The sequence below is a fragment of the Eurytemora carolleeae genome, unplaced genomic scaffold (assembly GCF_000591075.1).
Source record: "Eurytemora carolleeae unplaced genomic scaffold, Eaff_2.0 scaffold139, whole genome shotgun sequence".
NCBI lineage: Eukaryota > Metazoa > Arthropoda > Copepoda > Calanoida > Temoridae > Eurytemora > Eurytemora carolleeae.
Window position 1 is genome coordinate 109,409 of NW_019396175.1, and position 13,655 is coordinate 123,063.

The following is a 13,655-nucleotide window of genomic DNA, read 5'->3' on the forward strand; positions in this document are numbered from 1 at the left end:
CCCCCCCACTTTCAAGATTCCCCAGTTGAATGTATAATTATTACTAGTATTATAATTTTATTGTAGACGTAAAGAAGAGGAGGCGAGAGATATGGCACAGAAGAATAAACGATTTGCCCTGGTTGAATCAGATCCAGAGGATGATCTTAACATCAAACCAAAAAAGAAAAAGAAAAAGAAGAAAAAAGAGAAGGATAAGGATAAGAGTGAGAGTGAGGATGAGTTTGATAGGATGGAGAATGAAAGGTGAAATTTACATTATATTACATTATATTTCAGCAAAAACTATCATTTATAATTGATAAAACATTAAATGTGACTAGTTTTGTTTCAGAAATCAGCATATCTATTTTTGATGTATCAAATTTATTTTGTTTTGGTTTAGATTGGAAGATTTGAAGGCGAGAGATGAGTTCCATCAAAGAATGATTGCCAAGGATAAAGAGAAACAGAGAAATATTGTCACTAAGTCGGACAAGAGAGCATATGAGGAGGCAGCTAAACGCCTAGCTCAGGTAGATAATCAAGGGTAACTTTAAATTCTTGATGAATAACCCCCCTTCCCTCCCCCGATTTGGTTCTCTCCAATATGCTGGGAAATTTTAATCGCTGGATACTGAACATGAATTATGACAAACATAAGGGGGAAAACGATTTTCAATAGGGGGTAGGGTTGGGGGAAAATAATGACTTTGATACATTTTTCTAATGATTTTTTTATTACTTTTGATCCGAAAATTTACCTTTTTCATAATATATCACATAAATCATACCGAAAACCTAGGGGAAGAATGCTTATTAATAGATGGTGGGGGAAATAGTGCATAAAACAAACATAATTCCTGGTGGGAAAATTTACATTTAATAGAGGGTGTGGAAAAAATGACATTTGAGACATGGTTTTAAGTTGATTTGGTATTCAGGAAGCTGAGGACCGTGAGAAAATGCTTCCAGATTTAAGAAAAGAATCCCGACGGAACTACCTCGCGAAGCGAAAGGTTGACAAGCTGCAGGAGCTGGAGTTGGATGTGATGGATGATGAGTTCCTGTTCGACGAAACATCTTTAACAGAACGAGAGAAGGTTGAGAGGAGGTAGGGGATCAGAAGACAGTCAATATCTGAAGCATATTTCATTATTTAGAACCTTTAAAAACTCGTATTTTCTCGTTTCCAACTTATGATTCCTTTAAGGTACTGAAGACGTGACCCTCTATTTATTGTTGTCGATTCACGATTTAACCTTTAAACCTTAATTGATTAACAGACAGGAAGATATCGTCGTTTTTCCATCTGTAAATTGACAATTTTCATCTTTGTATGCATACATCCGGATGACACTTTTAAAGAGAACCCACAATTTTAGATAGATAATTTTTGACATCCAGGATCTTATTTTTCCATGATCAGTGAAAAGTTTAAATGCTACCTTAATGAATCTATCAGGCGGATCTTTATAGCGATAGCCACTTGAAATTACGTCTGCAGTCCCTCTACAGAATCTTGTTTAGATACAAGAAGAAGATCTTGGAGTTGGCCAAGCAGCACGACAAGGCTAGCGAGGTGGAGAAGGTCCAGCGCTATCAGATGCCCAGCGAGAAGGGAGAGTTGAACTCTTATCTAGAAGAGGATACCAAGGAGAAGGTAAGATGATACCAAGAAGAAGGTAAGAGGATGCCAAGGAGAAGGTTTAAGGATACCAAGGAGAAGGTAAGAGGATGCCAAGGAGAAGGTAAGAGGATGCCAAGGAGAAGGTAAGAGGATACCAAGGAGAAGGTATGAGGATACCAAGGAGAAGGTATAAGGATACCAAGGGGAAGGTATGAGGATACAAAAGAGAAGGTATGAGGATACAAAAGAGAAGGTATGAGGATACTAAGGAGAAGGTATGAGGATACCAAGGAGAAGGTATGAGGATACCAAGGAGAAGGTATAAGGATACCAATTTTTCGAAATATTATATCCGGAACTATACTTTTAATTATTGAAAATTTGACCAATTTTAGAAGAAAAAAGTGCGCAAATCTTCCATGATTTTATTCCATGTTTTTATCTAGACTGCTGGGTATGAGCAGAGGAAATGGGAAGAGGAACACCTCCAGCAGGCAACCTTGAAGTTTGGAGCTAAGGACGCCAAGGCTCGACACAAGGAGAAGGAGAAGGATTACGAATATATCCTTGACGATGAAATAGAGTTTGTCCAGGCTCTTAAGATGCCTGGAACTAAGGTTAGTCAATAGAAATCTTTTTGATAAATATGTAACCATCTATTTTGTATTATCGAATTGCAAATATTTTTTAATTAATTAATAAATATGTATTTGTTAACAATTTGATGTTCACAAAAAAAAATATTTAAATTATCCGATTTTTTTCTCCTTCATATACAACCCATCAAAAGTAGTTTTCTTTTCATTAGTTAATTTTAAAGTAAATTGAGATTTTAGATTTTTTGAGTCCAATGTACAAGGATTTCACAAATGTTCGGAAATAACGCCCAACGCCCCCTCCTTGATTAAAATCCAACCTTAACTATAGGATGAGAGTGAGGCAAAGGAATTATCTGAACATGAGAAGAAGAAAATGAGTATTGAGGAAACTAAGAAGAGTTTACCCGTCTATCCCTTCAAGCAAGATCTAATAGAGGCAGTTCGAGCACATCAGGTCAGTAAATACTATTCTTCAAGGGCGTATACAGGATATTTTTTAGAAAGGAGGGAGGCTAGGACCCATAACCCGGGCCCCACAGTGGTTTAAACCGTAAAAATAGGTTGGTTGGTTGGTTGGATGATTGATTGGATGATTGATTGGATGATTGATTGATTGGTTGATTGATTGATTGATTGATTTTCGTTTAAGGTTTTGATAATAGAGGGCGAGACAGGAAGTGGTAAAACAACCCAGATTCCTCAGTATCTTCACGAGGCAGGGTTTACAGAAGGTGGGATAAAGGTTGGATGTACTCAACCTAGAAGAGTTGCTGCTATGTCTGTAGCTGCAAGAGTAGCAGAGGAGATGGGGTGTAAACTAGGTATTAGTTTATCATTTTATATTTAAATAATACTTATGGATTTAATACGTTTAATTGTCTCTCAAAAAGTTTCCTCGTTTTATGTTCTTCAATCTTCATCGTGACTGTATACTGAAACAAATTTAAATAGAATTTAGTAGTTGACTCAAGATGGCTTTGAACAAGACGTCATAAAATCTGGTCGGGTCAGGTCTGGTCTGGTCTTTCAGCAGTTTAAGTTAATAAATGTTGCCTGCTTTTATAAGGGCCTCCTGGACTCTTGAGTCCGTTTCCTTAGATGTTACAGTTCCAAGTTTTCTGATCCAGATCCGTGCTCTAAACTTTTTTTTTTTAAATCTCATAAAGACGTGGCCAAAAATTCAGATTAAGTTTTTTTTCGTGATCCAAAACTGGGTTGTTTATTAGATATTTTTTCAGGAAACCAGGTTGGATACAGTATCAGGTTTGAGGATTGTACAAGTGAAAGAACTGTGATTAAATATATGACGGACGGAATGTTGCTCAGAGAGTTTCTCTCTGAACCTGATCTCAAGTCTTACAACGTTATGATTATTGACGAGGTAGATTTTTTTGTTGCAATTAAAGTTTTATTTGGTGTTTTCTAATGAAATGTTCCGTGGACCCACCCCCTTTCCTTAAAAAGAGCAACCTCTCGTGATTATCAATTCACTTAATATCTATCTTAATCAGGGACCGGTCTAGTGAATTTGAGCCAGGTTTAGAGACGGTTCAACCCCGAATCTTGAATCTATGATTCAGGATTAGTCCACTGTCCACTAAATGTGTACTTTATCTTTGGTCTCTGTACTGCAAATTACTGCAGATTGCAACGAAAGCTTAGCTGAGAGAGGATCCATGTCCTAAAGATGATAACTACACACTAGGAACCTAATTTAATGATTTGTGAAGTCGCTGAAATACATACCGGGCCAAATTGGTGATTCATGGTTTGAACCGGCGGAGGTAGTTCAGCGACCTCTCCCAATCATTAAATTAGGCCCCTATTGCGTTGTTATCGTCTATAGGACATGGAAAAATCCTGAATCACTGATTGAAGATATGAAATTGAACCGCCTCCATATCTGGCACAAATTCATCAAATTCGGCTCAAAACCACAGATAATTAGTTAAATCAACGGTTGGTAGCTCAGCGACCAGGCTCAGATTCATTAAATTCGGTCCCTGGAATAGTAAAATCACAGGAGGATGATATTATTTTACAAGAAAAGGGAAGATCTCTTTGTATTAATTTGATATTTTTGTTTTCAGGCTCACGAGAGAACACTGCATACTGATATATTGTTTGGTCTGATCAAGGATATTGCCAGGTTTAGACCGGATCTAAAACTTCTCATCTCTAGTGCAACCCTGGACGCGGAGAAATTTTCTGAATTTTTTGACAATGCTCCAATTTTCCGAATTCCAGGCCGAAGATTTCCCGTCCATCTTTACTACACCAAAGCCCCGGAAGCGGATTATATTGACGCATGCGTAGTGACAGTTCTTCAGATTCACGTGACGCAACCTCTTGGTGATGTATTAGTTTTTCTCACGGGACAGGAGGAGATTGAAACCTGCCAGGAGCTGCTGGTAGAACGGACTAGAAAGTTTGGATCTAAGATCAAAGAATTGATTGTTGTTCCTATATATGCCAACCTACCCAGTGAGATGCAGGCTAAAGTGTTTGAACCTACTCCGTATGGAGCTAGGAAAGTTTTGCTTCATAATAGAATAAATAACAAAAGAATAGATTTGAAAATGCTTCCCCCATAGCCCCTCCCCTCCCCCTACATCAAATAATTTAATCAGCAAAAATACATGAACCAGAGAAATTTAATTTAATATCTATAATTTCAGTTTCTAATCTTAACTAATTAATTCAAAGAAATTTATTCCTTTTTCTTACATTCGCGATTTCTTACAAGTTTGACTTGGCCCTTTCTTTGTCAAACTATCAGGTTTACCATTATAAGACTTAATTAAAGGCAAAGACTAAATTAAACCATTTAAGATTTCATGTCGTCATTAAATTCTCCTTCTTTGTGGGTTACCCTGAACCATTATCTCACAAATATTAACAAGTAAATGCTGTAACAGGAAGGTTGTGTTGGCGACGAATATAGCTGAGACAAGTTTAACGATAGATAATATTATCTACGTGATAGATCCAGGGTTCAATAAACAGAACTCCTACAATGCTAGGACAGGGATGGAGAGTTTGATCATTACTCCAGTGTCTAAGGAAAACAAAACCAACAATCAGATCTTAATTTGTTTTTGCCTTAAAACCAGATGCTAGGGGTTTTTCTTGGTTTATTCTCTGAATTATGGGAAAACGAATGATTTTTAGGAAACAAATGCATGAATTCTTGGGTAAAAAGTAACAATTAGTTAGGAAAATCTCGGCATTTGATTTTTAAAGTTTAAAATTTTTAAAGTTTTTCACCAAAGTTTTGAAAATCATTTCCGCCATTCATTATTTGAAATAAATACCCAGAAATCTTCTTTTATCTTCAGCTGAGTAGGATCTGAATCTAATAATTATTGGTTGTCTTCTGTAACAATTGTGTGGTTTTAAAAAAACTAAAAGCGTAATTCCAAGTGACCCTGCATGTAAAGAAAGCAATGTCCGATTTACAACGGTACCCTGGAAACCTTAATCTGATAAAAAAAATAGATAATAAAATCATTTTATATACTCGTCAAGTGTTAAATTCTGATAGTTTTTCAGAGAACCCAGAAATGAAAATAAACAATTAAATCAAATAAAAAAATGGATTTAGTTAATGCTTGATCAAACAAAGCTTGCAATGGCAACGTTTTAAATCGGGCATTGACATTTGACATCTTTGTCAGGAGGATGACTTGAAATTACGATACAATTCTTTCTCACCAGATGTTAAATTTTGATTTGTTGGTTTGAGTAGGCGAGCGCGAATCAGCGAGCTGGAAGGGCCGGAAGAGTGGCAGCAGGAAAATGTTTCAGGTGAAAAAAAATCTTTATGAGTCACAATTGATAAGTTTATACTTGAAAAATAGATTGATATTTAGCTCTAACAATCAACTTTGAAATGTAACAATTGAAATATTTTTATGTAAAAAGGGGAAAGATATTTGCTTTGTAAAGAATAAAGAACTTAAAGGCTGGATTTATCTCTAGTTCACGTATAAAAATGTTAGTTATTTCTTTACCGTATATAGTTTTGATATGGACTAGAATTTATACACATTCCTTCATCGCTTATACTTCTTGAATGACGAACAAAATGTTTGATTAATCCGGGATACAAGTTTTTAGATTTTACCTCATGACTGACATGCTTTGGAGAAAAATAGGTTGTTAACTTGCTGAAATATTAACCTTTATTTGATACCCAATTTAAGAGATTAAAACCTATTTTAACGTAAAGGGGAAAATAGTTATTTAAAAAAAGGGTGGTGTGGGGTGGGGGTCCTTTAATGATTGACCAACCTAAATGCGGGAATGTTAAGACTGTACACCGCCTGGGCTTACCAACACGAACTAGAGGAGAATCCAGTTCCAGAGATCCAGAGAGTTAATTTAGGGAACGTTGTCCTTCTCCTCAAATCCCTTGGGATAAACGACCTTATACACTTCGATTTCCTGGATCCTCCCCCACATGAGACACTCGTGCTTGCTCTAGAACAACTCTATGCTCTAGGAAGGTTCCCTTTTAAACTTTTTGAGGATTTCTTTAATGGGACTGTAAGCGTATTTGAAGTGACCCTTTATGCAAAGATGACAATGCCCGATTCACAACGGTACCCTTAAACCTTTATCTGAACAAAGCTGTCGTTTTCCTGACCCGAACAGTGTTTATTTTTGATCATTTTTCCATTGCTTCTTATAAGCAATAAATGCGCAAGTCATTTTCGCACAGAAACCGGAAATGAAAATAAATATGTAAAAGAAACTTAAACTTTGATATCTAATTCAATCTAGAAGAGACTAAGCTTTTAAGATATTCGATGATGTCGTTTGTCTTATCTTAAAATATGAATGGAACCCCATCATCCAGGTGCTTTGAATCATATGGGTGAGCTGACCAAGTTGGGTAGGCGTATGGCTGAGTTCCCCTGTGACCCTATGATGTCCAAGATGCTGTTGGCAAGTGAGAAGTACAAGTGTGCTGCAGAGTGTTTAACTATTTCCTGTATGCTGAGCAACAATGCTTCTATCTTCTACCGACCTAAGGATAAAATAATACATGCAGATACAGCCAGAAAGAATTTCTTTGTCCCAGGTAAAAACTAATTTGGGGGAACAGGGAGGGGAGGGGGGGGGGGGGGTTGTGTAGAGGTATTTTTTTCTTGAAGTGATACATCTTTATAACTAGAGTTTCTAGAACTAACCCAAAGTAATATGTCTTAATGCGAAAAAGTAAATGCAAAAACAAGTATGAAATGAAAATCGCGCCGAAAATCCGGATTGCGGGAAGGGATTGGAACTCTGACCCAAAGGAAAGAAGCCTTAAGCAATCCCTGTAAAATATATTTTGATTTGAAATAACACCTTGCTTAAGTAAAAGTTACTATGAAAAATATAAGCCGAATATTATCAAATGTTGTAAAAAGAAATCAAGATTTTATTTCTAATATTTTTTTTTTAAGGTGGAGACCATTTAACCCTGTTAAATGTTTACAATCAGTGGGCTGAGACCGATTTTAGTAGTCAATGGTGTTATGAAAATTATATACAGCACAGGAGCATGAAACGAGCCAGAGATATCAGGGATCAATTAGAAGCTTTACTGGATAGAGTAGAGATAGAGATTGCATCCAATCCACTAGATACTATAGCTATCAGGTTAGATGGTTAGATACTATACTACAGCATATATAGCTATCAAGCTATCAAGTTAGTTGGTTAGTTAAAACAGCTATTTGGTTAGTTTCTTAGAAACGATAGTCATCATTGGTATTATCATGAAAACTCTTAAGGAATAAAATATTAAAAAAGGATCTCCTATTTTAATTTTGTTTTAAGAAAATGGGAAATGTTGTCCTCGTCATGTTTAATAAAGTGTTGGTTGTAGTTTTTATTTATTATCTGCTTTTATTCTCGATATCGCGATCCTAAAAACCCAATCTTTCGTGCCTATTTCTAACACTGTGGGCTATAAATTCGTTTAATGTTCCCTGAATGAAAGACTTCAAGACTTGAAAACACATACGTAGGTCAAGTTTTCAAAAGTTTAGTAGTGCACTGCAAATGACAGTAGAGTAAGCTGCATAGCACATATGTTTCATAAAGAGAGGAACTGTCGTCTTATAAATGATAGGTCTGACAGTTTTAGTAGAGTCTGTATGATGTGATAGTGATACCAAAGCTAATTAGTAAAAAAATATTTTAATGTAATGTTAATTTTTAGAAAAAGTATAACAGCTGGATATTTCTACCATACGGCGAGAATGAGCAAGGAATTGGCATAATTAAACTTGAAAAGTTATACTTTTATCTTTTTCTTGAAGCCTTTTTGTATTTAGTTTTTCTACCGCTTATTTTAACAAAAGAGTAGAATAAAGTTTTAATTCACTTTATTCCCCCCCTCGCTGCGCTTTGATGAAAGTAAAGAAATTTTTATATTTCTTCAAATGTATCTTATTTTTCCAAAATACATATTCTTATTTTGAGAAAACATTCTTCCTAAAAATAATTTCTTTTATAGCCTTGAATATTAGGGAGGAAACTATAAGACAGTAAAACATAACCAACAAGTGATGATACACCCCAACTCGTCTTTGTTTGAGGATCTGCCCAGGTGGGTGATCTACCATGAGCTCGTCTTTACCACCAAGGAGTACATGAGGAACACTATTGAGATAGAGAACAAGTGGCTGCTTGAAGTTGCTCCGCATTATTACAAGGTAAGCTGGGTCAGAGTTTCTCTCAGAACTAGTTTGGATCAGGAAACATGACCGGCCTATGCGAAATACGAGAAAATCTACCAATTTGATGGGTAAACCCTGTCAAATCGACAAATTTAGGGATGAAAATAATAAATCTTGAGCTAGTTTGTTATAACAAGATTTTTAGAAAAATGTTTAGAAGAATAATTTTTTTCTACTCGGCTTTTCTGTTTCATGAGAATGTGTCATTTCTTAAAAGGAAAGTACTTGTATTTCTGAAAAGGTTTTCATTTTTCGACAAGTTTCAAAAACACATTTAGGACGATAGCTGTCCAGTTGGTTTCGTCTATTAAAAACTAGGTTCACCACATATCTGATTTGATATACTCGTGAACACTCCCTTTACTATGATGATGCAGATCTTAAAATGGGATGTTATAGGCTCGTGAGCTGGAGGACTCCACGATGAAGAAGATGCCGAAGGGTCGAGGGAAGGCTAAGGAGGAGCTTGGTGGAGATGCCGCGGCAGGGATTTGAAAAATAAAAAAAGAATCCCCAGCCATACTTTGGTCAAAGCTAATATTTTCAATTTAATCGTTGAGAGGTTATGATGTACAAACACAAAAAATCAGAAATAAGTATATTTTAGATATTTTTAAAAAGATGGTCGTCACACGAGGTCAAAAGAAATGTGATAAAAACGCGAATATTTTGTTTTCAGATGGAAAATGAGGAAGATGAGGGCGGGGTAGAGGACCCTGCTGCCCAAGGGGCAGTGGGCGGAGCAGATTCTAACTGGGCCCGCCCATACTGTTTCCGAAAAATCCTTGCTTCACCGGTCTCCCTGTTTGAGCAATCTAAGAAGGCTGTGTTGTCCAGATATATTCCTGCTCAAGGGGTAAATACTATCTATCTTTTTATCTATTTACATTCTACAGTGTTTCCGACAACACAGGGCAAATTATAAACGACCATGTAAAAAACCATTTAATTATTTTTTCCGTCCTCATGCCTCATGTAAACAGGGTTCGTCCCTGAATTCTCTTTTAAAAACATCTTATGAAAATTCCCTGAAGTTTCTTGTATTTTCAATGATATCTGTTCAGAAGAACCGGAGGAATTTAAGTTTCAAGAGTATCAAAGATAAAGGTGAAGAACGGACTAGAAGACAGCTTGAAAGGTAAACTATTTGATTACAGAGTTTCATGCTTAATTCTTGAATTCACGGCTGTACCCTTCAAACTTATATCTGCGAAATTAGGCAGATGTCTCGTTTTCTTTCTTAAAAAGAGTAGAATTCTGTTAGAGAATTGTTCTTCATTGTTATTGCAACTAAGATTTCAAGGTGAATTGTACATGTAAATTTAAAATGAAAGGCAACTTAAAATTCCGTAGACAGTCACTTAACATAGCAAGCTCATGTCGTCTTACCATTCCGAAGGGTTTCAGCTTTATTTGAAAATGACAATTTAGCGTTGGTATTAGCTATTGACATACAGTACATTGGATTTAAAGAGTTGCGGTACAAATATTGCAGACAGACTAGTTGAAAGTTGAAGGATTAGAGCAAAATAAAAAAGAAAAAATACTCTATAGATTTACCCCAAGAATTAAAAAGTATTCAATGACCTTTTTAAATGACGAGTTCATGGTTTACAAGGGGTTGTACAATTTTCAGCTTTACAGTCTGCATTAGCGATCTATATTCTTGTATATATGCTTATTTACTATCCAACCATAGTTTTCTGAACAGTGAGTTGATATCTTATGATTGTGATTGTGATCAGGGTTGTCATTGAAAGGGGAGGGAGGCTTGATTTTTCAACCTTAAATACAGTGAACGTATTCAGGGGTCGTATAAAGGAATTTGTTCGGGGGGAGGGGGCTTTAGTTTTTCTTTCTAGGGGTGGGTTGAGTTGCAGTACCCGTTGGGGACTTAAAAGCCCTCTGGAAATCTTAAATTTCACTGATCCAGAGGGGGGGGGGGTGACTTCATACAGCCCCTCCCCCATTTAAACGCCTCTGAACGTATTTTTTATACGATTTTTTGCAAATAACTTTACTGCCACCTATCCCCTCTCTTTAAATCACATGCAAAAATGTTATCTTTAAAAGTTAATCAATGAAAAAAAAAATCTCACATTTGTTTTTAATTATTATTATTGTCTCTTTAACTAATTGTTATAATGTACAGATATTTCTCCATCCTACCGGACCATTTGAAACAGGAGCTATTGAGATTTCTCTTCGGAGGACGCTGGTCAACTTACAGACAGGCGCACAGGTGAACATTACCATCTACTATTCTAGGCTATTATAACACTTTAATATAATATTTAGTTGTAGTTTTATCACGATCAAAATGTGTTATAATTAATCTCCTGAAATGATGTACTGTCCCGTTTTACCGTCAATAAGCTGCATGTATTGTAATGTATAGTGTGTACCGTACACAGCTTGCTCTAGCTGCCTCAAAATCTGGCCAGTACATCAAATAAACCTACTAGTTTTCAGTGGGTAGCTCAATGACAGGCAGATCGTATAAAGGAATATATATCTAAATCCTATTTATATAAATGACTTTTCTATTCACACGGAAACCCAAAAATCTAGGGGGGGGGGTGAATGGACCCACCCTATAAAAAATGCATATTAATGGAAAACTATTTGCAGGACAAAGTTGGACAGAGAGATGTATGATAACTCAATATGTTGCACATACCCAGAGGTAGAATTTTGGCATTTACAAATTATTTCTTTTTCTAGTTCTCGGGACCCATAGATAATTGCAATAAATAAATCTATTGAATAAACTAAAATGACACTGTTAATCTAACCTAGTGATGGTAAATGATTTACAACGGTAACCTTGAAATCTTTATCTGATCATGCGTGAATTAAATATCTTTAGGTTTATTTTAGTGGTTTCTCTGCATAAGTGACTTGTGAATTTCTTGTTACAAGAAACAATGGATAAATTATTAGAATTAAACACGTTTCCGAGTCGGAAAAAGTACATTTTCTTCCACACTTGATCAGATTGAGGTTTCAATGGTACTGTTGTAAATCGGGAACTGCATCTTTGCTTGGAGGTTCCCTTCAAATTACACGTTCAGTTCTTTTAATCGAATTATTCATCTCAAATTTGCCATGTTCACTGTGGGTGCAGTACGTCCCTAACAAGTCTGATTTGATTTAAACGAATTAGTTAATCCTTAACTATGACTGAACTATATAAACTGTATCCTAGGAATGTTCTGGATTCCATAGTCCTGATTTCTTAATACCTAGACAGGAAACCCCGCTCATCTGGAGAATTCTACAGGTTCAACTACCCTAGTTTTTTTGCCCTAGCACTCACAATTTTGACACTATCACCTTGAAATTTTTTACTTTAAAAGAGGAAAATCAATTTAAAGGATTTTTTGTTAAATATTTTTTTTATTGCTTAGAGTATGCTACAGGGCGGTAAAAAGTCTGATCAGTTAAAAATAAATCTATAGTAGCCCGGTACTTTTTTTGTGACTTAAGCTACAAATCCAAAAACTACAGTTTTGTAAAGTTCTTGAAAATTGGACATAAAAACATGTGCCACTTACTAATATTTTTACAAAACTAATTTTTTAAAAACATTTTTCCAACCCTTCCCAGCAGCCAAACTGTTAAAGTGAGCGGTCAATTATTATACCTTTACTCTAAGGCATTTTTCTATACCAGGGTGGGGGGGGGGGATAGTATTGATAGTTTAACTCGGTAAAGGGTTAGAGAAGTTAGTTCTTCACTAGGCATAACATCGAAAGGGTCAAACAAATCCTGAGTTATTTATTATAATTTAGCAATTTAGCTTAACTATTAATATTTTGTCACTTATCTAAGTTTTCTAGGGTAAGAGTTCTACTTCTCTGGATATGCTTCCGTTTATGGATAGTTACCATCATAACTTCATGCTAGAAGATATATTCTATACTGCTGGGGCTAGAGATAATCTTAGAGATAACCAGCTTAGGTAAACTAGTTTTAGAGATAATTTTATGGAAAACCTACTTAGGCTGAATAGTCATAGAGATAATCTTAGAGATAACCAGCTTTAATAAACTAATCTTAGAGATAATCAGCTTAGTTAAACTAGTTTTAGAGATTATCTTTGAGATAACTAGCTTAGGCAATTAAGATAGAGATAATCTTAGAGATAACCAGCTTTTAGAAACTAATCTTAGAGATAATCAGTTTAGGTAAACTAATCTTAGCGATAATTTTAGAGATAATCAGCTTAGGTAAACTAAAATAGAGATGATCTTAGAGGTAACCAACTTAGGTTAACTAGTCTTAGAGATAATCTTAGAGATAACCAGCTTAGGTAAACTAAAATAATCTTAGAGGTAACCTACTGAGGTTAACTAGTCTTAGAGATAATTTTAGAGATAATCAGTTTAGGTAAACTAGTTTTAGATATAATCTTAGAGATAACCTTCTTAAATAAACTAATCTTAGAGATAATCACTAATCAGCTTAGGTAAACTAGATATATAGATAACCAACTTTAAGGAACATGATTTGGAAACATGAAAACTGAAAACTGATTATTTTTAAGTGTGACTTTCAGATTTAGACTAGTTCAATTAAAACTTCTGTTATTCGACAATTTTTTTCTTGGGTTTGTTTTGGACGCTTCCCATATTTATCAGAATAAAATTAACTACATAATAGTTTTAATTCTAGGGATATTGAACATGAACTCATGAAGAATCTGAAAAT

At 35.4% G+C, this 13,655-nt stretch overlaps 1 protein-coding gene across 1 annotated transcript in view; it reads left to right on the forward strand.

Moving 5' to 3' along the window:
- LOC111697211 (putative pre-mRNA-splicing factor ATP-dependent RNA helicase DHX16) overlaps window positions 1-9,622 on the forward strand; it is a 10,045-nt gene extending 423 nt beyond the window's left edge. The window contains exons 2-18 of the mRNA XM_023467118.1: window positions 67-246; window positions 386-515; window positions 924-1,093; window positions 1,510-1,642; window positions 2,056-2,226; window positions 2,537-2,662; window positions 2,858-3,029; window positions 3,447-3,589; window positions 4,299-4,742; window positions 5,131-5,271; window positions 5,957-6,015; window positions 6,522-6,712; window positions 7,070-7,294; window positions 7,662-7,857; window positions 8,423-8,471; window positions 8,733-8,918; window positions 9,342-9,622. Of these exons, the coding sequence (XP_023322886.1) occupies window positions 67-246; window positions 386-515; window positions 924-1,093; window positions 1,510-1,642; window positions 2,056-2,226; window positions 2,537-2,662; window positions 2,858-3,029; window positions 3,447-3,589; window positions 4,299-4,742; window positions 5,131-5,271; window positions 5,957-6,015; window positions 6,522-6,712; window positions 7,070-7,294; window positions 7,662-7,857; window positions 8,423-8,471; window positions 8,733-8,918; window positions 9,342-9,437 (2,812 nt within the window). The 3' untranslated portion in view covers window positions 9,438-9,622. The remainder of the gene's footprint in view (window positions 1-66; window positions 247-385; window positions 516-923; window positions 1,094-1,509; window positions 1,643-2,055; window positions 2,227-2,536; window positions 2,663-2,857; window positions 3,030-3,446; window positions 3,590-4,298; window positions 4,743-5,130; window positions 5,272-5,956; window positions 6,016-6,521; window positions 6,713-7,069; window positions 7,295-7,661; window positions 7,858-8,422; window positions 8,472-8,732; window positions 8,919-9,341) is intronic.
- The last annotated feature ends 4,033 nt before the right edge of the window (window positions 9,623-13,655 follow it).